At 45.8% G+C, this 20,800-nt stretch overlaps 1 protein-coding gene and 1 long non-coding RNA gene across 6 annotated transcripts in view; both read right to left on the bottom strand.

The window, feature by feature from the left end:
• Nucleotides 1–20,800, bottom strand: part of LOC137209416 (uncharacterized) — a 426,966-nt gene that overhangs the window by 30,351 nt on the left and 375,815 nt on the right. The gene's annotated exons all lie outside the window — the stretch shown is intronic.
• PCNX2 (pecanex 2) overlaps nt 1–20,800 on the bottom strand; it is a 274,115-nt gene that overhangs the window by 29,197 nt on the left and 224,118 nt on the right. For all 5 annotated transcript variants that reach the window (XR_010936051.1, XM_067711081.1, XM_067711082.1 and 2 more), the window contains one exon: nt 5,003–5,256. Coding sequence is in view for 4 of the 5 variants with exons in the window: in XM_067711081.1 (XP_067567182.1) it covers nt 5,003–5,256 (254 nt within the window). In the remaining variant the exon portion in view is untranslated. The remainder of the gene's footprint in view (nt 1–5,002; nt 5,257–20,800) is intronic.

The raw sequence follows: 20,800 nt of genomic DNA, 5'->3' as shown, positions 1-20,800 counted from the left end.
GAAATCCTTCAGAATCTGTCAGGATGAAACGGATCTCACACTAAGTCAAACTGCTAAGTCAGGATGGTGACACGAGTTGACTGCATGGAACCTGATCCGTGTTGAAAGCAGGGCCTCTTCTGAATTAATTCACCATATCTGGCTCCTCTAGCGGGGATCCTCCTGGCCTCTCATTTTCATCGTAGATCAGCATATTCTCCCAGACAGCGCATTCTAAGAGGGGGACCTGGCAGGCAGGCCCACATCCCCGGGTACTTTCCACCGTATCCTGCAGGGCAGGTGATAAGCGTATCTCCTTTCTAAGAGCTGTGCAGAAACCATGCTGGCTGGGAAAGCAGGCCCTCACAGAAAGCTGATTTCTTGATGGCTAGAGGGTTTTAATCACTAATGAATGGAGGAGAGATGGACGAGGCACCAGGGAAAACCTCCAGTCGTCAGAAAGGAAATGATTTCAAATATATTCATAGAGGGTGGTGAGAACTGACCCAGTTTATTACAGGATAAAAAAAAATCCTTTTGTGCAAAGGAATTATTCCAAGCTTTTCTTTCTGTCCAATAAAAATAATAAAAAGAATGAAACCAAACCCCTGAAACTTGAAGCAGTTCAGGGCTACAAAGGCAATTTCGTTCACTGAGTAGCCTAGGCCAAAGAAGAAAAACAATTTTTTTTATTGGAGTATAATTGCTTTACAATGTTGCATTAGTTTCTGCTGTACAACGAAGTGAATCAGCTGTATGTACACGTATATCCCTTCCCTCCCACCACCCCGATCCCACCTATCTAGGTCTTCACAGAGCACCGAGAGCACACTCCCTGCGCTATACAGTGGACTGACATATATTCATTTGGTTTTACCTTAAAGTGCTGTTTTTTCAGTCGTCACAGGCACTCAGCACTCCTGAAATTTCCTTGAACTAACTGTATCAGGGAGATGAGCAGACTTTCTGAGCTGCCGGTCCCCGAAGGGTAGGAAGGCACTGAGCGTGATGTTTACAGAAAGTCTCGTGTGAACAGGCCTTACTGGTGCTGATGTGAATTACCAGGAGGTACCATGAGATCTATCTGCCCCCAAATCTCAGCCTCTCCTGAGCACTGATTCTGTCTCCATTGAGCACAAATGTCTATAGGGGTCCCCAAGCCTAGTTGCATACCAAATCACCTAGGGAACTTAGTTCAAAATATAGGTGTTCGGGGCACTCCCCAGGTGCAGAGAATGGGAATTTCTGGGTAGGACGTGGCAATCTGTAATGATCTGGCTGGCTGGGGGATCCTGATGCCGCAGGTCTGTCCCCTGGCTCCTGGGAATCACCCGATGGGTCACAAACCATCGCCCTGTGAGCCTCTCCTGCCTGCCCGCCCCCCCCGCCAAGCTCTCACGTCGGCATCACTGCCCGCTCGTAGAAAACAAGGTCAATGGCCAGTCTTCCCACAAGCCCACTGTCTCCCGGCGGATTCTGGGGGCCTCCCTCAGCCCTCCACCACTCACACGTTATCCTGGGTTTGTTTATCAGATTGCAAACTGTCATTTTAGAAAACGTATAGGGAATCAGGAGGCATGTTGCCAGGAGTTAGCATTACCGAGTCCAAGCTCACTCTGCCCGCCGCACGACAGGCCAATAAATCGGGAGACGAGGTGCTGAGGCAGGGAAGACGACTTCATTCGGAAAGCTGACAGACTGAGAAGACGGCAGACTAAAGTCTCGAAAGAACCATCTTATCGGGGTCTGGATGCCAGTTTCTTTTATAGCACAGAGAGGGGGAGGGGTGAGGAAGTAAAGTAAAAAGGCCGTAAGTTTTGCCAATATCCCCTGGAACGGCCAGCCTCGGGCAGGGGGTGTGTTAACTTCTTCTTTCTTGCAGCCATGCACAGTGGACAGGGGCCGGAGGTTGCCCTGAACAAAGGCACTTTGGTTTAACCTTCAGGCAGAGGGGCAGGGTTCCCTGAGGCGGGCCATTGTGTACAGACAGGATCCTTTCAGTGAACCAAAGCAGCGGAAAGCAAAGGTTAAAGTAACAGAAACAGATCCAACGTGGAGTCAGATTTAGCTCTTCCCTGTAACATTAGGACAGGAGGACTGTGAAGAGAGGGTGAGAGACATCAAAAGGGAAGTCCTGGCATGGAGCACCCCCAGGCTTCCAGAAAAGCCAAGCAGGTGGCCCCAGAGGGGGCACCTCAGCTCTTCGTTCTCCCCTCTCACCCACTCGGCGACCTGCTGGCCCCATCGTGTGAGGCCTGTCTGTCCACACGTCTGGCCCATGGAAAAGCCGTCTACGGGGAGCTCCAGCTTCACAGGGACGTGGCTCAATCTTGAACTCCATCCTCACCACTAACGCCTGGAGCAGATCCTGCAGACTCTTGCCTACACCGGGATCTCGTCCGTCCAGACTGGATGGCTCAGATTCTGCGTTACCTGGAACCTTCGTTCATCTAAAAACTACGGGCACCTCCACAGGTAAGTCATCACACTCAGGTCTGGGGACCCACAGAGGGAGCAGCGAGTTGCCAGAAGGGAAAGAGAGAAGGTTTCAGAGGACGGGGAGGCACACGGCAGCCCGGACCCCAGGGAGAATGTGAGGGGGAGCTGCCCTGGGAGCTCAGGTTGAAAGAGCAGCGCAGGAAGAGGGGGCTGGGATGCAGCCACGCATGCGTAGGAAAGCCCAACAGAGATAGCCGCAGAGGGCTCTGGCGGCACACACAGCCTTGTCCTGTCCTTCCAGTCTTTTTTATCGATAGCTGTTCAGCACTTGCTTGTGTTTTCGGTGTTTTCACGAGAGGAGCTGAGCTCAAGGTCCTTCTCCTCCGCCATCTTGAATTGCCCCTTCTGTTCTGCCCTGTTCTTGGGGCACCAAGGAGACACGTGGCTCCGGGGCTCATCCATCTGGCCCATCTAGACTGTCCCCAGCTGCCACCTCGGAGTAAGCTCCCAGCCCTGGCACGGCTGCTGTCGGCCCCTGGATCTAGCCCCCCTGCAATGACCCCATCCTGTCGCCCCCTAGAACTAAAGCGGGTCCTCAAGGGACCCTCTCCTTTGGGAGGGAGGCACCAGAGAGAGCTGGTTGCCATTTAACATCTGTTTTCCCCTTTTTCCATGACACACAGTTTCTGTCTGGGTTCATGGCTGCCCAGAATACCCTTTCTAGATCCCCCTCGAAGCTGGCATATGACAGTCTCTTCTGGCCAATGGGACACAGCTACAGTGTACTGTGGTACCTTTCAGGAACCTCCTTTTCTTTAAGAAAAAAGAAAAAATCTATTATTTATTTACTTATTTAGGCTGCGCCGGGTCTTAGTTGTGGCATGCAGGATTTTCATTGCTGCGTGCGGGCTCTTAGTTGCGGCACGCATGCGGGATCTAGTTCCCTGACCAGGGATCGAACTGGGGCCCCCTGCATTGGGAGTGCGGACTCTTAACCACTGGACCACCAGGGAAGTCCCTCAGGAAACTTCTTAAGGAATAGCTTGTGCATGCCCTTGGCCTTCACTTTCTGTGTCCCTCTCTTCAACCACTTAAGCCTTAAGATGGGGGAGACACTAAAAATGGTGGAGCTGGGAGCTGGAAGGGACCTTGATCCCTGAAGACTTGGAGAAGAGCTTCTTTTACGTGTGAGAGGAACACACTTCCTGCGTGTGCCACTGGCATTTCACGGCCCACTGCCAAGTCAATACCAGCTGATAGACCCAACTTCCCAAGAGCTGACTCTATGAAAAACTTCTTGGGTCTCAGATATAACGGCCAAGGGAACAAACATGGAGTCGCGCAGCAAAAGATCACAACTTCCTGCTTCACTTCCCAAATCTTCCCCAATTTGTGTGAGGTTGGGCAAACATTTATCATTTTGTGTGAGGTCTGGATGTAAAGTTTTGCATCCCTCTAGCACACACGAAGGTGGTGAGCACGAACTGCTCGAGCTGTTTTAAATATTCTGCCACAGAACATCTCTGTCGCACCAACATCTCTTGTTGCAATGACCTTGGGGTGTAGTCATTAGGAGTTCTTTAACCTTCTGATTTTCATCGTCTGAATGCTACTTCCTGAACAATTTCGCAGCTATTGCTGCAGACGCTGGGGCTCCCCCCGGGAGTTATTTCCAATTTCTAAACGTCCTCCTTTTTAGTTGATGGAAATTGCTGAAACTTCAGGCGCCCGTGTTACCTTTCCATTTTGTTCTTTCCTTATTTCTGCTGGACCACCTGTCTCAGCCTCAGCTGGCAGAGAGTTTGGGGTGTCAGGTGGATGAGCTTGGGAACGGCATTAAAATGTGGACCCCTCTGAGGACCACCCAGGGCTTTCACCATGCAAAGTAGTCCCTCAGAATAGGAACCATCACAGACACCCTCAGCCACAGACACCCTCGCCCGTCCCGTCCCCCTCAGAAAACACTTTCGCCCCTATTATCACGCTGCATCCTTGGTCAAGTCTCACGTAAGTCTCCTCTAGGAGACTTATTCAAAACCAGCACATGTTCTCAGGCTGAATACAGGTTGAGCAGATGTAGGTACCGAGCAACTGAAAAATGTACCAGTCCCCGTACGAGTAAGTAAGAAAAGGCTGTCATAGCTAATCCTGATTGGATCATTTAACTCTATTTTTGCATTTGTATCATGAGCTTAAAAAATTAACTCTGGTTCTAAAAGGTAAAAATTTGCAGAGCCTCTAAACTGATCCTTATAACTCGTAAAAATTGAGGTCTGGTCATATTTCCAGGATGTTTCCATTTGTCAAGCAACTCATGGGATGTTAAAAGTGGAGAAGAAGGTCCAGGCAAGAAAACAGACTACCTCTTCGTGCCCAGGCTTAGGACAGGACTTGGGGCATGCACGTCAGGCCAACCCAAAGCCCTCGAGGCTTTTTCACGAAACCGGTGGCCCCGAAACCTAGCTAAGCCTCTGATGCACAAGCTGTGGAGAAGCTTCCTAAGCTCTTTCCAAAGCTTTCCAGGAGCCTCTGGAGCCAGCCCAGCATCATTACTCAGACAAGGGTCTGGGACCCGGAGCAGTACCTTGATGTAGTATCGGATGAGGATCCTTCGGAGGTCAAAAACCTGCAGCATGGTGGCCGCGTTGTTGTCCATGATGCTGTAGCCCTCCAGGATGTACTGCGCTCGCGTGATCTCCCAGGTGAGCCAGCGGAGGTTAAAGGCGGCATTGCAGGACAACAGGTGGAGCAGGTGACCTGGTTTGCAGCAGCAGCAACCTCTGTCATCCTCGTCGCCCTCTGTGATGGCTTCCACCTCCCTCTGCTGGCAGTAGGTTCCTGGCAGAGTGACAAACACGATGGCAGTTGTAAAGCGGTCGTAGATAATCTCCGTTTCGAATGGATTTTCCCTTTGCCCTTATTCAGGGAAAGATGCTGAAGAGAGTTTAGAAAGCAGGAGATTTGTGTAGTTCTTAGTTCAAACAAGTACCCCCAAATAAGTCACCCATCTTACAATCATTAATGCTTTTTTCTTTTGCTTTTTTTGTTTTGGCCACGCGGCATGTGGGATCTTAGTTCCTGGACCAGGGCTCCAACCCACACCCCCCTGCACTGGAAGCACAGAGTCTTAACCACTGGACCGCCAGGGAAGTCCCATAATCATTAATTCTTTTATTCATCCATATCCCTTCTGATTCTCATCTCCTTAGAAGAGACACATTCTCATGGTGGTTGTGGACGAGAATGGCCAAAATGCAGGATGGTTATATCCTTGAGTTCCCCTTTCCAGAAACCTGCAGGTCATGGCTAAGCAGATAGGAGGCTAAAGAAAGTGCCAGGTGGAAAGGTCTGAGAGCAGCTAGGTGCATGTTGAAGTGTTACCAGGAGGGGTGTCCTGGAAGAGCTTCACAGCCAAAGCGCACCACCTCATCTCCCATGTCTGTGAGCACTGGGTGAGCCGAACACGTTTCCAAAGGAGATAGTTCTAAAAACATAGGATAACGGGTGTCAATGATCTTTGCTGAATGAGACACCATATCTTCTTTAATATTTTTGTTAATGATTTGAGGGGAAACATATACAGTATGCTAATGACGTGAGATTACTGGTACCTCCTGGAATGCAGAGTTACAATCTAAGGACGTCTCGCCAAACGGCTTTGGCAGACTGAAACTAATACATCGAAAATTAGTAGAGGGCTTCCCTGGTGGCGCAGTGGTTGAGAGTCCGCCTGCCGATGCAGGGGACACGGGTTCGTGCCCCGGTCCGGGAAGATCCCACATGCCGCGGAGCGGCTGGGCCCGTGAGCCATGGCCGCTGAGCCTGCACGTCCAGAGGCTGTGCTCCGCAACGGGAGAGGCCACAGCAGTGAGAGGCCCACGTACCGCAAAAAAAAAAAGAAAGAAAGAAAGAAAGAAAATTAGTAGAAAGAAACGGAATGTCCTCCATCTTGGTTCAAAAAACCAGGCACACAGTTCATTAATATATAGTAGCATACTTAACAAATACTTTGGTAATTTCTTTGAACATATGAACCCGAACTAGGATAACACTTGAGAACTGAACGTGATCTTGATGCGACCAAAACAAAGGGACAGCAAGAGGCAGAACAGACCTCGCGTTATTCCTTAGGATGCTACACATAAAGGGTTACTGATAAAACGAAATAAAACTAGATGATTTGGCCAAGTTACACTTTCTCCATTAAAAAATAATAATAATACTGATTTGAACAAGATCATACAGATTGTTAGTTACATGTCAAGAAAGCTACAGGGTTGTAAAATAACTCAAATTATGTTACTGAAGAATGACTAGAAGATCCAGGGACTTTGACTTTGCATAAAAGAAGACTTCGGGGGAGACAATGGTCCTCTTCAACAACTATCTGAAGGGCTGTGTGGTGGAAATGTGAACTTGATCTTCTCTGTAGTCCCAGAGGGCATCATTATGACCAATGGGGAAAAGCTTCAGGGTATAGCGTTTACTATAACAAAGGTCATTTTATGAGTTCAACAGTGAGACGGGCTGCCCTAGGAGGATAAGAGGATAAGGAACGAATTAGTGATGACAGGACAGTGGTAACAGGTGCTAATAACCATAAGTACAAACCACTTAAACCAAAGTCATGGTGAAGAGAAGAAAAGAAATAAGAGAGAAGATAGGAAGGACAGCCAATCAACTGGGGTAGTTGTTATTGGCTGTGGTGGTGGTGGTTTGTATCTTTATCAAGATAATTGAGCCCTTAGTTATTGACAGAAGGAAAAAGGAAGCACACAAAAAAAGTAAGTTTTTCTCTATGAATTGCTTTAGTTGTACTCCATCAATTTTTTTATATTGTGTTTAAAATTTTCATTCAGGTAAATTGTGTTGTAACTCACCTACTCAGTTTTTATTCCTTACAGCTCTGTTATTAGGTGTATGCATATTTGGGACTGTTTTGTCTTCTTGGTGAATTGACTCTGCAGTCATGATGAAATATCTGTACTTTGGTAATATACCTCGTCTTGAACCTGATATTAATACAGCTATTTTAGTTTTCTCGTAATTAGTGTTTGTAAGGGATAAAACTTTCTGTCCTTTTGGGACTTCCCTGGTGGTCCAATGGTAGAGAATTCACCTTGCAATGCAAGGGATGCGGGTTCCATCCCTGGCTGGGGAACTGAGATCCCCCACGCCGCAGGGCAACTAAGCCTACGCGCCACAACTACTGACCTTGAGCACCTCAACTAGAGCCCACGTGCCCTGGAGCCTGCGCGCCACAACTAGAGAGAGAAAACCTGCATGCCACAACTAGAGAGAAGCCTGCACTCCGCAATGAAGAGCCCCCGTGCCCCAACAAAAGATCCCGCATGCTGCAACTAAGAGCCGACGCAGCCAAAAATAAATAAAATTGAATTAAAAAATAATAAATAAATCTTAAAAAAAACCTTTCTATCATTCTACTTTGAGTCTATCCATGTCTTTGTATTTAAAACATATCTCCTGTAAACTGCACGTAGTTAGGATTTGCTTTTTTATCAGTTTGATAAGTCTCCACCTTTTAATTACAGTGATTAGTCCATTTACATGAACGTGCTTATTTATATGACTGGGTATAAATCAACCATCTTGTAGTTTTTTTAATTCGTCCATTTTTTTCCTTTGCATTCTTTCCGATATTTGGGCGTGGGGGGAGCGCGCTGAATAACTTTTAGTGATTTACTGTGTATCAGCTTTTAAATCAGTTAGCTATAACTGTTTTATTTTTTGCAGTTTCTCTAGGAACTATAATGTGCATTTTTACCCTATCACATGGGTAAAATTCATACTACTCTTCCTGTAACGTAGGACTGTTACAATGGCATATTTAATCCTTCATGTCCTTTGTGCTATTCAAGCATTTTACTTTAATGTATATTAACATTTAAACCCCACAATAGTTTGTTATTATTTGCTTTAAGCAATCAATTCCGTAAAGGCTTACAAAGATAAAAGATCTTTGCTTACATATTTACCATTTCTAGCAATCTTCATTCTTTCATGTAGAATCAATTTTCCATCCGCTATCATTTTCTTTCAGCCGAAAGAGTTTCCTTCAATATTTCTTGCAGCGCAGGCTATCTGGTGATTACGTCAACTTTTCTTTATCTGTAAAAACTTAAATTTTGCCTTCATTTTCCTAGATGTAGAATTCTGGGTTGACAGTTTTATTTTCCTTCCAGCACTTAAAAAATACCATTGCGTTATTTTCTGGCTTGCATTATTTTTTAATGAGATGTTAGTGATTAACTCACATAGTTGTTTCCCAGTATATTATGTGTTTTTAAATTTTTCTCACGGTCCTGATAAAATGACAATAAAATATCTCAGATGCTCTTATAATTATTCTTTAATTTTCAGCAATTTGATGATCGTGCACTTAGGTTTGGTTTTCTTTGTGTTTATCCTGCTTGGGGTGTGCTGAGCTCCTGGGATTTATGAATTGATATTCTTCATCAAATTTTTAAAATGTTTGAATAATAGTTCTTCAATTTTTTCTGCCCCTATTTATTGTTTCTCCTTTTGGGATTCCACTTATACATATGTCAGGATGCTTGATACTGTCTCACACATCACTGAATCTCTATTTTCTTTAATCTTTTCATTATTTGCACATCAGTTTGAATGGTCTCTATTGCCTTGTCTTCAAGTTCATTGATCCTTTTTATTCCTGTTAAGCCTATCCTCTAAGTTTTTCATTTCAGACACTGTGTTTTATTCATTCCCAGAATTTCAGTTTTTTTCCTGTCAATTGATAGTCTCAATTCATTCATTCATTATGATAATTTTCCTTTGAATTCCTAAACATATTAATATCTGTTTGAAACTTCTTTTCTGTTAACTCCAACATCTTTGGGTGTGTTTCTATTTTGTTTTGTTTTGCTGGTTGTGGGTCACTTTTTTCTGCTTATTTACATATTTACACACTTTTATTACATGCTGGGTATTGTTGATGTTATAGTATTGACAGTCGGGACTGTCTCTTTTTCTTCCTTTAGAGAGAGTTATGTTCTGTTAAGGAGTCAATTTATCTGCACGTCAGCGTGATCCTTTTGAAACTTGCTTTTAATCTTGGTTTGGAAATGTCTACAGTAGCCCTTATTCTAGGGTGAGAATGTCTTTACTCCTAAAGCTTGGTCTTTCTGGACCTCAGGTGAATTCCTGGGATGTTCAGCCAGGTCTCTCCACTGGCTAATTGGAGTTTCTACATCTCTCAGCACGGTGTGGCCTCTGTCATCTCTATTTAGCTCACCTCACCAGTTACTGTTCTCTGTCAGGTCTTGATGATACAGGCTCTTGCTATACAAAGCAGGTTAATATTCATTCAGTCACGAAAGGGGATCCCTATACTGATTTCTGTAGCTCCTCATCTGTGAAGTTCACTCCTGCCTAGTACTCTGACCCCCAGATTCTGATTCTGCCTCCCTAGCTAAACAAGACCACTGTGCTCTCTTTGGGCTCCACCTCCCTGCTGCTACAGATACGAAAGGGCCTCTGGGAAGAAAGCAGGGACAATTGTGGGAGCTCACTTTGTATGCTTCCCCTCTTTCAATGATCAGAGCCTTGCACTGTCTATTGTCCAATATCTGAAAACAGTTGATTAATATGTTTTTTCTAGCTTTACCATTGTTTGTGGCAGGAAGGATATTCCAACACTGGCTACTCGGTCTTGGCCAAAAAAGCAAGTCTCTGAATCCTTTTACGTGTCTTTTGAAACTTAATGCAAACATGAGACCCATCCCTACACCCACTTCCACACCATTCATTTTTCCTGGGACCCCATCTCATTATTCACCATGCCTGGTATTTAGTAGGTGATAACAAGGTGGTTGGCGGAATGATCGAAGGACTAGCTGGATGAACAAATGAAAGAATTCTTATCCAGATCACTATATTACAGGCAACAGACACCCTATTCAGAAAATACATAGCAGATGCAACAGACTCTTGTTACATTACAGGAGGAAGATAAAGAAAAGCAATGCTTAAACTAAGCCTCTCTATAAGAGGAACCCATGCGTGAGATGATCGTAATACATCAGAGATGAGAAACTGCAACTTTCAAATAAAAATGTACACGCAGAACTCTTAGGATAACAGTCTATGAACTAGGAGTCAAGACCAGGAAGGGGAGAGCAAGCAGGTTGTTGTAACATAAAGTGAAATAGTGAAGAACTGATCCCAGGTCTTAGGATTCCATTCGTCTTTCTCCAAGACCTCACTGCTTTGGATCTTAGCTGAAAGCACTCTTTTTTATACATTTCAGGGATCTCTTTGCTCATTCTGTAACATAAAACTCTTATTCCCTCTGGGAAAGATGTGCAGAAATACACAGGTGAAACACAAGCAGTGAGTAATTCGGTCGCGAACTGTGGGGCGAACTACCGCTGCGTCCTAACGAGTGAGTAACGAACTACCGCTGCGTCCTAACTGAGCCACCTACTGGGACCCCCGGGCGTTAGACTCCAGGGGTGGGGGAGGTCTCATCCCACCCCAATGGCACAATAAACAACACTGGTTTACTGCTAGTTAATAATATGATTTGGGAAGAAACGCTCTTCCAGTGAAAGAAGTAATAGATCTCACAAAGGAGAAGCATAAAGGGGGACCTTCACCTCAAATAGATTAGCAAAACTGTTTAAATGACATGCCGCGAGGGTTTTTTTTCCCTCCTTCCTTTTTCTCCATCCAGGTCAATCATTTTATCGTATTGGGCTGATGCCAGCATTGTCTGTTTGTTTTACATCAAACTGGAAGGAGTGTGTGTGTATTTATGAGTACATGAGATGACGCAGAATTGGGATTTCTACCATCTGAAGGAAACAAGTTAGCACCGTCCTTTGTGAGAAGCAGGGGCTCATTTCTACACTGATAGGAGGACCACTGAGGCAGGGGTTTGCTGTGAAGGACTGCTAGGCTTGGTAGAGACACTGTAACTGCCTGAGGTTTTTAATAAATATTCAGTTCAGGTAGGTCTTGGTGTCTTTTCTTAGGAACAAAAGATTCATAGTTGGGTTCACATTGTAAAAGAATATGAAAATAATGAAACCCAGTCATGTCTGCAAAGGCGCTAATTTTGCTGTTCGCATGCAAATCAGGCCCATATCCTTCTCAGAGAGCCTCCCTGGGTTTAGAGCACATTCCCTCCAAAGGGAAGACCAGAGGTCTGCTGCCCCTACACTGTGACCTTTCCCGGATGGCTGTCTCTGGAGTTTCCATGGAACCGAACTCTTGGCACCTTTCACGTTGCTGTGTTCTCATGGCCTAAGTCAGTGGGACATAGAAGGCATTCAATAACCATTTTTTTTCTAACATTTTTTTATTGGGGTATAATTGCTTTACAATGGTGTGTTAGTTTCTGCTTTATAACAAAGTGAATCAGTTATACATATTAACCATTTTTAAAATGAATTTTGAGGGACTTCCCTGGTGGTCCAGTGGTTAAGAATCTGCCTTCCCATGCGGGGGACGTGGGTTCGATCCCTGGTCAGGGAAGTAAGATCCCACATGTCATGGGGGCAACTCAGCCCGCACACCGCAACTAGAGAGCCCGTGCGCCACAACTAGAGAGAAGCCTGTATGCCACAACGAAGAGCCTGTGCACCACAACAAAGATCCCGTGTCTTGCAACTAAGACCTGACTCAGCCAAATAAATAAATAAATATTTAAAATGAATTTTAAGAGTATCTTGGAGTCTCTTCATCCTAATAGATGAGCGTGCCTCATGAAAGCTGTGAAAATTGAACTGACAGTGTGTCTAGTAGATCCCAGATACTTTGCACACAGGATATGCATCAATTTCCAGAGTGCAGCCATTGCGGCTGTGCGAGGTAACCCTCTCCTGGCTACCTGACCCTTTCCTCCTCCCTTTCCCTGTTGCCGAAGGGGCAAGACTGCCCCCCTTTAAGCACCACTGGGCATCCTTACCAGTGACTGGCCAGGTCTGGCTTATTTATTCATACTAAATTCCAAAAAGGAATGAAGTCCATTCTAAAAGGCAGACACAGAGGCTTCCCTGCTGGAGCAGTGGTTAAGAATCCACCTGCCAATGCAGGGGACACGGGTTTGAGCCCTGGTCCGGGAAGATCCCACATGCCGCGGAGCAACTAAGCCCGTGTGCCACAACTACTGAGCCTGCGCTCTAGAGCCCACGAGCCACAACTACTGAGCCCGCGAGCCACAACTACTGAAGCCCGCACGCCTAGAGCCCGTGCTCCGCAACGAGAAGCCACCATGATGAGAAGCCCATGCACCGCAATGAAGAGTAACCCCACATCACCGCAACTAGAGAAAGCCCGTGCGCAGCAAGGGAGACCCAACACAGCCAAAAGTAATAAATAAATAAAAAATAAATTTATAAAATAAATAAATAATAAAAAGGCATACACAGTACAAAAGCAAATGATAAAATTTAAGTGGCAATGGGAACAGGAAAAATATAATGAAGCCAGAAGGATGTCAAGAGACCTTCACTTCATTCTATGATGTCCTATATATTTGCTAAAGGTGGGTCACTGATTTCACTCAGGCTTTCTAGCAAGCACTGTAGAAAGATAACTTGAGTTTCTCATGTCCTTAAGACCAAAACAAGATAATTGCTTGGAAGGACCATAGCTATTTCTGGCTAAGACACCAGAGAGATGACATCCCCAGGACCTTCATAAGAGAGAACATTGTACAGCATGGAGACTATCATCCTTCTCGGCACTGCATGGCAGGTACAGTCACGATGTTCCAGAGCTGTTCTAATATGGCCAAAGTACAATTAAAAAAATTTCTATAGGTGGCCAAAATAATTCAGCTCTAGGTATACGGTTCTCCAGAGGTCTGGTGTCACCCGAGGGTAGACGGTGGGGATGCAGGAGGACTGGGACAACGTCACACCTTTCAGGAAATCCTTGATATGGACCATTTCTCTCCACCTAGTTTTTTATTGTTGTTGTTGTTTTTTAATTCTTTGGCTGCGCTGTGCGGCATGCGGGATCTTAGTTCCCAGACCAGGGATCGAACCTGTGCCCCTTGCAATGGAAGCACGGAGTCTTAACCACTGGACCGCCGGGAAGGTCCAATCTCCAGCTAGTTTTGACAGTTACTGTGCATTGAGGGGCAGTGAATTTCAACGTCCTCTCTGACAAGCACAGGAGTGTAGCTATTCTGCGCGCTGGTTAGCGTAGGCACGCCTGCTTCAGTGGTCCACCAAGCTGGAGGTAGAGGTGACATTCTCCTGGGAAAGCTGGGAAGCCAAAGGAGAACGTCTGTGCGATGTGAGAAACGGAGGGCTGGCAAACAAAAGTCGGGGAGGTGCCCTCCTGGCTGGGAAGCCTGGGCCAGGATCCTTGAAGGGGGGAGGGGAGGCTCAGGGCAGTCCGGCTGGAGTGGGAAGTTGAGTCCTACGGAGACATTTGAACTTCATTCTCTTGGTGACAGGTAGGCCACAGGGGTTTTGAAATCCCAAGGAAACAGGAAGAAAGTTGCACTTAAGAAACCTTCCCCTACAGCCTTGGGGGAGTAAAGAGGAGAGACTGGAGATAGGGCAATCAGCCACCCACAGTCCCATTTCAGGTGAAAAGCGCTGGGGACTGAAACCAGGGTCCAGGCTGTTTACCAAGAGGTCGGAGAAAATGATGGAGAGGGGGAGCCATTACGTGACGGAGACTTCAAAGGGATGCATTGAAAATGGTCCCCTGAAGCGGCAAGGCTGCGCTCAAAGAATGTCAGCTTGTTTACAACCTTCCAGCAAGAGCAGGCACCTTAAAGCCCAAACGCACGAAATATTTTAAAGACTGGGCCTCCCAGCCCTACAGTTTTTCTCCTTAGCTGATGTACGTTGTCCCAAAGACTCTGGCAACTGGATTCCACAGAAAACCCCAAATATCACCAACATTGTTACGTTTAGTTTTATCCACTAATAATGGTTTAAAACAACTGTACTAGAGATTTGTTTGAGCTGAGTTTTCAAATGGCCACGGCCTTCATCAGCCCAACGTACCAGGCTGGTGTTTTCCGTGTGCCAAGCAATGAGGTCACCAGGAGGGGCTGACAGAGAGCGGTTCCGATTGTCCTGCAAGGACAACCAGTCCCTGCTCGTGGAGTGGAAGAGAAGTAGGCATAGATGCGGTTAAGCCAATGCTTTTCAAGCTTCGGGTGGGATTTACAGACACACACTTTGGGATGTGTGTTGGACTATTATTGAATAAAACGTATTTCCTTCTGAGGCCACAGGGCCACAGAAGGAGGAGGCCATCAGTTATAGTCACTGCTAAGTACAAAATAGTCCACTTCCCTGAACACTGGGACCTCACACAGCCCAGCGTGCGTTGCACGTTGGAAACACAAGATGTGAGAGACAGGGCTTAGCCCTGCAAGCGCTTGTTGGAGACGCATTCTTAGTGCCCCTTATAATACCGTAATACATGTAATACATGTCATAACGAGGACTTCCAGAACATTTTTCTTCAGGCTGGAACTCTATCGTTACTTCTTGCTAGTTGGTTAGATCAAGGGCCATTTTGTGACCAAATGAAATAATGTCAGAGAAAGCTGTTTAAAAATTTTTGAAGGATTGACATTTCTAGAAGGTCACGGTGGAATTTTTTCCCCAAAATTTCTCCTGCAGCTTCAATGTCATGGAGGTGGCTTTCTCAGCCCTTCCTCCACCCCATGCTAGTTCTCTGGGACAGAATCTTAGAACATGAGGCTACAGGAACATGCAGGTCATCTATCCCCAGCGACCTGCCCTGGGAGATGACCCTGTATCTGCTAGACATCACCAGATTTAATTTCTGGAAAGAAATACTTATTATAACAATAGTCTGTTTATATGTAAATCTGTCCCATTACACTTCCTACTTGCTAGTTGCTAAACATCCATTTGATAATCACCCGCTTTAAATTAATCTAACCTTAAAGATGGAGAAATGGCCACAGAGCAGAACTAAAACAAGGAACAGGGTTGGCCTGTCGAGACACCGATGAGTTTAGTTTTTTATTCTTTTACTGGACAATTTCTCCCCAGTCCCAATTTCCATTCCTTCGGCCACATCCGACCCGAGTGTCTTTTAAGTGTCACACTGAGAACCTAGGAGAAGTGTATTTGCTCAGTGTGCAGTGGAAGAAAGGTATGTTAAAATAGTTTATAGCATGTGTGATTTTGTGGGGATAGCAGAGGTTTTTTATTATAACAATTTTCTCTCCCAAGGACCCTCAATTTGCTTTAAGATCTGTCCATAGGAATACAGCTTCTTTCATGAGCTGTTTGGCAGGATAGATTTTGAATGTGGTCTAACAGTTTTTCTCAGAGAATTTTTATGTCAATACCTCATCTTTTTACAGGATACGTACCAACTTAAAAAGTGACTTCTCTGATAGCATCTCACGGATGGCACACATCAACCTGGTTACGCAGACGTAATTTTTTCTACTAAACATAAGGACACTGAGTCTTAAAAGCAACTTGTCCAGTAGAAGGGTCTGGTCTTTTGAATTTAAAAATCAGTATTTTCCCCTTATCACACAGTGTCTCATGAGCCTTGACCAATGACAAGCAAAAGTTCCCTGAATTTACTTTTTTCTACCAGCCCACAGGAGAAAATGAAATAAACAAAATCACGCAGTGCACGGGGAGGCTTACACGGGGCAGGTAGGAAGCGGAAGAAAAGTTGAAATATACCTAATAATGATGCCTGTGAATGACATGTTTCCCTCCACGCCTGGTCCATTTCCGTGAGAAAACCAATGCACTCAACCTTACTGAGTTGGTCCCTTTCTGATTAATGTTTCATTCAAAGTTGTATTATCTGGCTCTTCTCCCACGGACTCTGTGTTTTGAGTGTTGAAAGCTACAGCACGCAGACTCTGTAATGCTCACCAGGAAAGCGCCTCCCCTTTCCCAGCCTCGCCGTCTGGGCGAGCAGCGCTTTGCCTCCTTTACTGACATGTCACACAATTTGAAATGAAGGGAAATACGCGTTGAGGAATTCTGAGTGGAGAACCTATGATTTCCTGGGTGAAGTTTGGAACCTAGGGACCTAACAGCTTCCTCAAGCTGGGTAGACAAAAGAAGTAAAGACTTGCTAATGACCTAGATGTTGCCCTAGAGAAGACAGAATTCTAGCTAGTTCCAAGATTAGTGAGAGCTATGGCTCTACGTGGGTTAGCCGGTTAGGATAAGCGTTTGGGTTGGATTAATTTGAGATAAGATTAGGTTACCCAGATATGTTTAAAATGTCCCCGCAGCTGGTGATTATGGGGTGTTAGCCTAACTATGAAAGGGCTGATAACATTGCACACAGACAGGAACATATATCTCATTTTTTTTGGATATTTTCCAGACCCAGTGGTAATGTGGGGTTACGTCCTGATAACTAACTATGCCTTCGCTTTCCACGTTCCTTCTGCAGGAGCCGTCCAGCTTTCACGCTTGCTAAGGCAGTTGGCAGTTCAAGAAACTGAGCTGCTAAGAGAGGCGATGCCATATTAACACTTAGCCGCACATTCAGGTAAAAGTTTTAATTTTGAATTTCAACAACCAAAAAATGGTTACTTGTTCTCTTTTCCCCATATCGTCTCCTTATTTATCTTTCCTTTCTTCCTTCCTTCGTTCTTTCCTTCCTTCCCTCCTCCCTCCTCCCTCCAAGGCAGAGGGGTTTACTGCAAAGGTCATGGACTTTGGAGTCTGCCACATCTAGGCGTTTACCCCCCCGCCACCACTGGCGACTCTGTGGCCTTGGGCAACTTACTAAACCTCATTCACCCAATTATGTCATGTCTAAAAGAGAGATAATAATACCTACTTGCTGTATAGACTGCTTACGAAGAATATTCTGATAATATATGCAAAGGGCTTACTATGGTACCTGGCACATAACTGGTGCTCAAGAAACTTCGGACTGTCTCTCCTTCCTCCCTCCACCAACCTCTACCTGGCATCCCTCCATGAGCCCGTCAGTGCACGGGGAGAAAGGCAGGAGGCCCAGCCTTCGAGGGTCCCACAACCTGTTAGAACCTGGCTTAGTCAATTTTTCCTAGCCTGTAGGAATAAAAAACTGAATGTACAAACTGTGCGAGAACACTGAAAGTAAACTGGCTTTGGTTGTCAAGTGATTACTTATTGTTTTGTTATCAACAAACACTGACTGACTGCCCACCATGTGTGGCCACATGCTCAGCATCTCGTCCTGATGGCAAAGATTCACAATCTACACATACAAACACCTAAGAGCAAACGTCGTTTTCACCACCGCCCCTCTGTTTTAAATAAAAGGACAGAGTAATCTGCATTGGTTATGTTTTCTCGTTTGAACTAGGATATGAACAAAAACTGGAAATATTTGATCACATGGGAACGTAGAAAATATATACAAATGCAGTATCATTCATTGCAAGGAAATAGTGAGAAATGAATAAATCAGCAGAGAAAAATGTAGTTCCACAAATAATAGAAGAGGTAAACGTCCACACAACATACTGCATTTCTGATATCATTTTTCTTGAGTGTTCCAAAAACCCACTTTATCAAATGACTCTTAAATATATATTTATTATATGTAATACAATAAATACATATGTGATATATATGTCTGTGTATGTAAACACACAATTTCCTAATATCTCCCCTAAGATGATTTTTGGAAAACAGATCTTACTGTGATAAAACGTAGCAGTCCTATACTAACAAGGATATTGAAGGCTGCAGGCATACCCACACGCGTAAATAAATTTCATTTCAGCAGCCTCGAAACTTGCCACGCACGTGACGCAGCCTCAGATGACAGACTCCGCTTCATCGTCCCATGAGAAAATATTGTTTCACTGCAGCTCAAGCCATTTGCCCAGGGAGCCCTGCAGTCGAATTCCCACACTGTTCTAGAAGTTACATTTTCTGACCCCAGCGTAATCATCACCTCCTCCGCACCCAGGCCACAGACCCTTGAAATTCTTTCTCTGTGCCCCCCTGGGGCTCATGATATATTTCCCAGCTTTTCTGAATGTACTCCCCTCTCTTCTAGGCGCTCGGCTGGAAGGACGGCCCCTCCTGTTGCCCAGTGGGTCTGCAGTGCTCCCCAGTGGGACGGACTGCTTTGAACACGCCTCCCAGGAGTACTTCCAGCTGATGCTTTCAGGGGACACACTGGACCTGCCGAACCCTCTCTTGCTGACATCCTCTACAGCCCCTCTAGGTTACGTCCAGTCCTTCCGTGGAGATGCTGGCTCTGGCTCGCGGTCACTCTGCAACGTACCTCCTGCCATCACTCTTGGGACTTCAGTATCCACCGAGATGCTCCTTCCGACATCCTGACCTGACGTCCACCCTCCGATGATCTCACCTTCCACCCGACCGTAACCCTGGACCCGGATTACCCCAAAGTGCTTCCCCTCTGTAAGTATCTGTTCCAAACCTCGTCATCTCCAGCAACCATTTCCTTTGCACTTTCAACTTCAACCATCCTGGTACCCTCCCCAGATCCAGGAAGTCCTCTCTCCAGGTGGTATTTCCACCTCTCTCACACCCTCCCTGCCCTTCTTTCTCAGCTTACATTCCACGGCCAGGCATCAAAATCACTATCACACCCTTGTCCTTGCCTTCACGACATTCATCTGCCTCAACCCCAGCCTTGATTAACTCCACCTCTGCCCTTCACACCTGCACCCATGAAGCTGGATGTGGCTTAGGGAAAATTACGAGCAATCTTAACGGGTCTTCTTTTAAAGTCATGATCACTGATCTCAAGTGCACTCTTCATGCTGGGGATGGACTACTTCCCTACCCCATACTCCTCCCACGCTCACGCCTTTTCTTTAACGCCTCACCGTGGGTTCCATCCTCCCAGCCCTTCGGATTCCATCACCTGCCACATAGCAAGTCCTCCTCTTCCCTTGGCCTGAAATTCCTCCATACCACTTCGTCGTCATGGAAATGCTTCTGATGCCCGATCTAATCCTCAGCTGGTGGGCTAACGCTTAGGCATGTCCACCTTGCCTTTGGTGACCCTGTCCCAGCAGGAAGCCAGCAGCTACTGAACGTCCCCCCTTGACACCAGCCGTGGTTCCAAGCACTGGGCTATCTACCAGCAACACCCTTTCCCTGGGAGGAAATTATAACAAACTCCAGCAGGGAGAAGTTCAACTTTCCCCCAGTCATGATATGGTGGAAGCATTTTATATCTCCTGGACTGATGGGCCGTCAGAGCTGGAAAGAACTTATAATCACACCGAGGCTTTGATGAAGGAACTGACACTCTGAGAAGCCAAGTCGCGTGCGTGCCCAGTTGAACATCCTGACCTAAAGTGGCGTTTTCTGTGCAACTGGGAAAATGATATGGAACTTTTGCAAGGCTGTACAAGTGATTGAAGGCATTATACCCCAGTTACTTAGTGTTTAGTAAACCGAATGAACACCATAGCACAAATTTCAAACAAATACCCGAAAGGTAGAATGTAAAAACAGGAAACGGTCAGGTAGAAAGAGAAGTTAAGAGAGGCGTGTGGGTTTGCCCAACTCTACCACTAGGTAGCTGTGAGCCTCGGATAAGAATTCATCTCCGGGAGCCTGGATTTCCCCATTAGTTAAAGGGGAGGAAGCGCTGGGATTATGGCCGTTCTGAGGGTAGAGGTCACCTGCACAGGTGAGAGGGCGCTTTGGATGTCATAAAGGATTCCCTGCAATGCGCTTATTTTTGCTCCTATGCTTGGTTCTTCTCTTCTTCGTTTCTAAAGACAGTATTCAAGTTGCCTGACTGCTCTTAATGGCAGCTCTCTCCTCCTCATTCATGTTTCTCCTCTTTTAGAGAAATAAGCCATCCACCTAGGTCACCTGGGTGACTAACAGAGAACAGACATGGACTGAACAGATAATCAGTTCTCACTTTCCCTTCTTTCTGTGCCTACCTACTCGGATTATGGTTAAATGCGTTTTCCAATCCAACGGATTCCGCTTCTTTTGCAAAGGCTTGAACTTGGTGCCCCTCACACTGTGGACCTTCTAAAGTGCATTATCCGTTTCCTCGACTTAGATTTAAAGCCAACTCTTGAATGGTTTCCTTCAAGGCTCTCTGGTTGGGTAAACGCGAGGGATACCCATAAGCCCAAGAGCAGCTGTGCAGTCCTGTTTCATTACACGCTCAGCAACAAAAAATTGTATTTGTATTCTGGGATGCACAGGCCAAAAGGAGGAGAAGAGGACGTGGCTTCTTTGCTTGTATTCTCGATTTGAACTGGTATCAATCATTCACTATAGCACCATCCAGTGGAAATAGGATGTACCGTGAACCCTGATCAATCTTTTGGGCTACCCAGGATCTGAACCCCTATTCTGTTTGGAAACTACCCACAGTGCCGGAGACCAGCTAACTGTTCACCAAA

The sequence above is a fragment of the Pseudorca crassidens genome, chromosome 16 (genome assembly GCF_039906515.1).
Source record: "Pseudorca crassidens isolate mPseCra1 chromosome 16, mPseCra1.hap1, whole genome shotgun sequence".
NCBI classification, from domain to species: domain Eukaryota; kingdom Metazoa; phylum Chordata; class Mammalia; order Artiodactyla; family Delphinidae; genus Pseudorca; species Pseudorca crassidens.
Note: the sequence above shows the minus strand (reverse complement) of the source record. Positions and strands in the feature narration are given on the sequence as shown.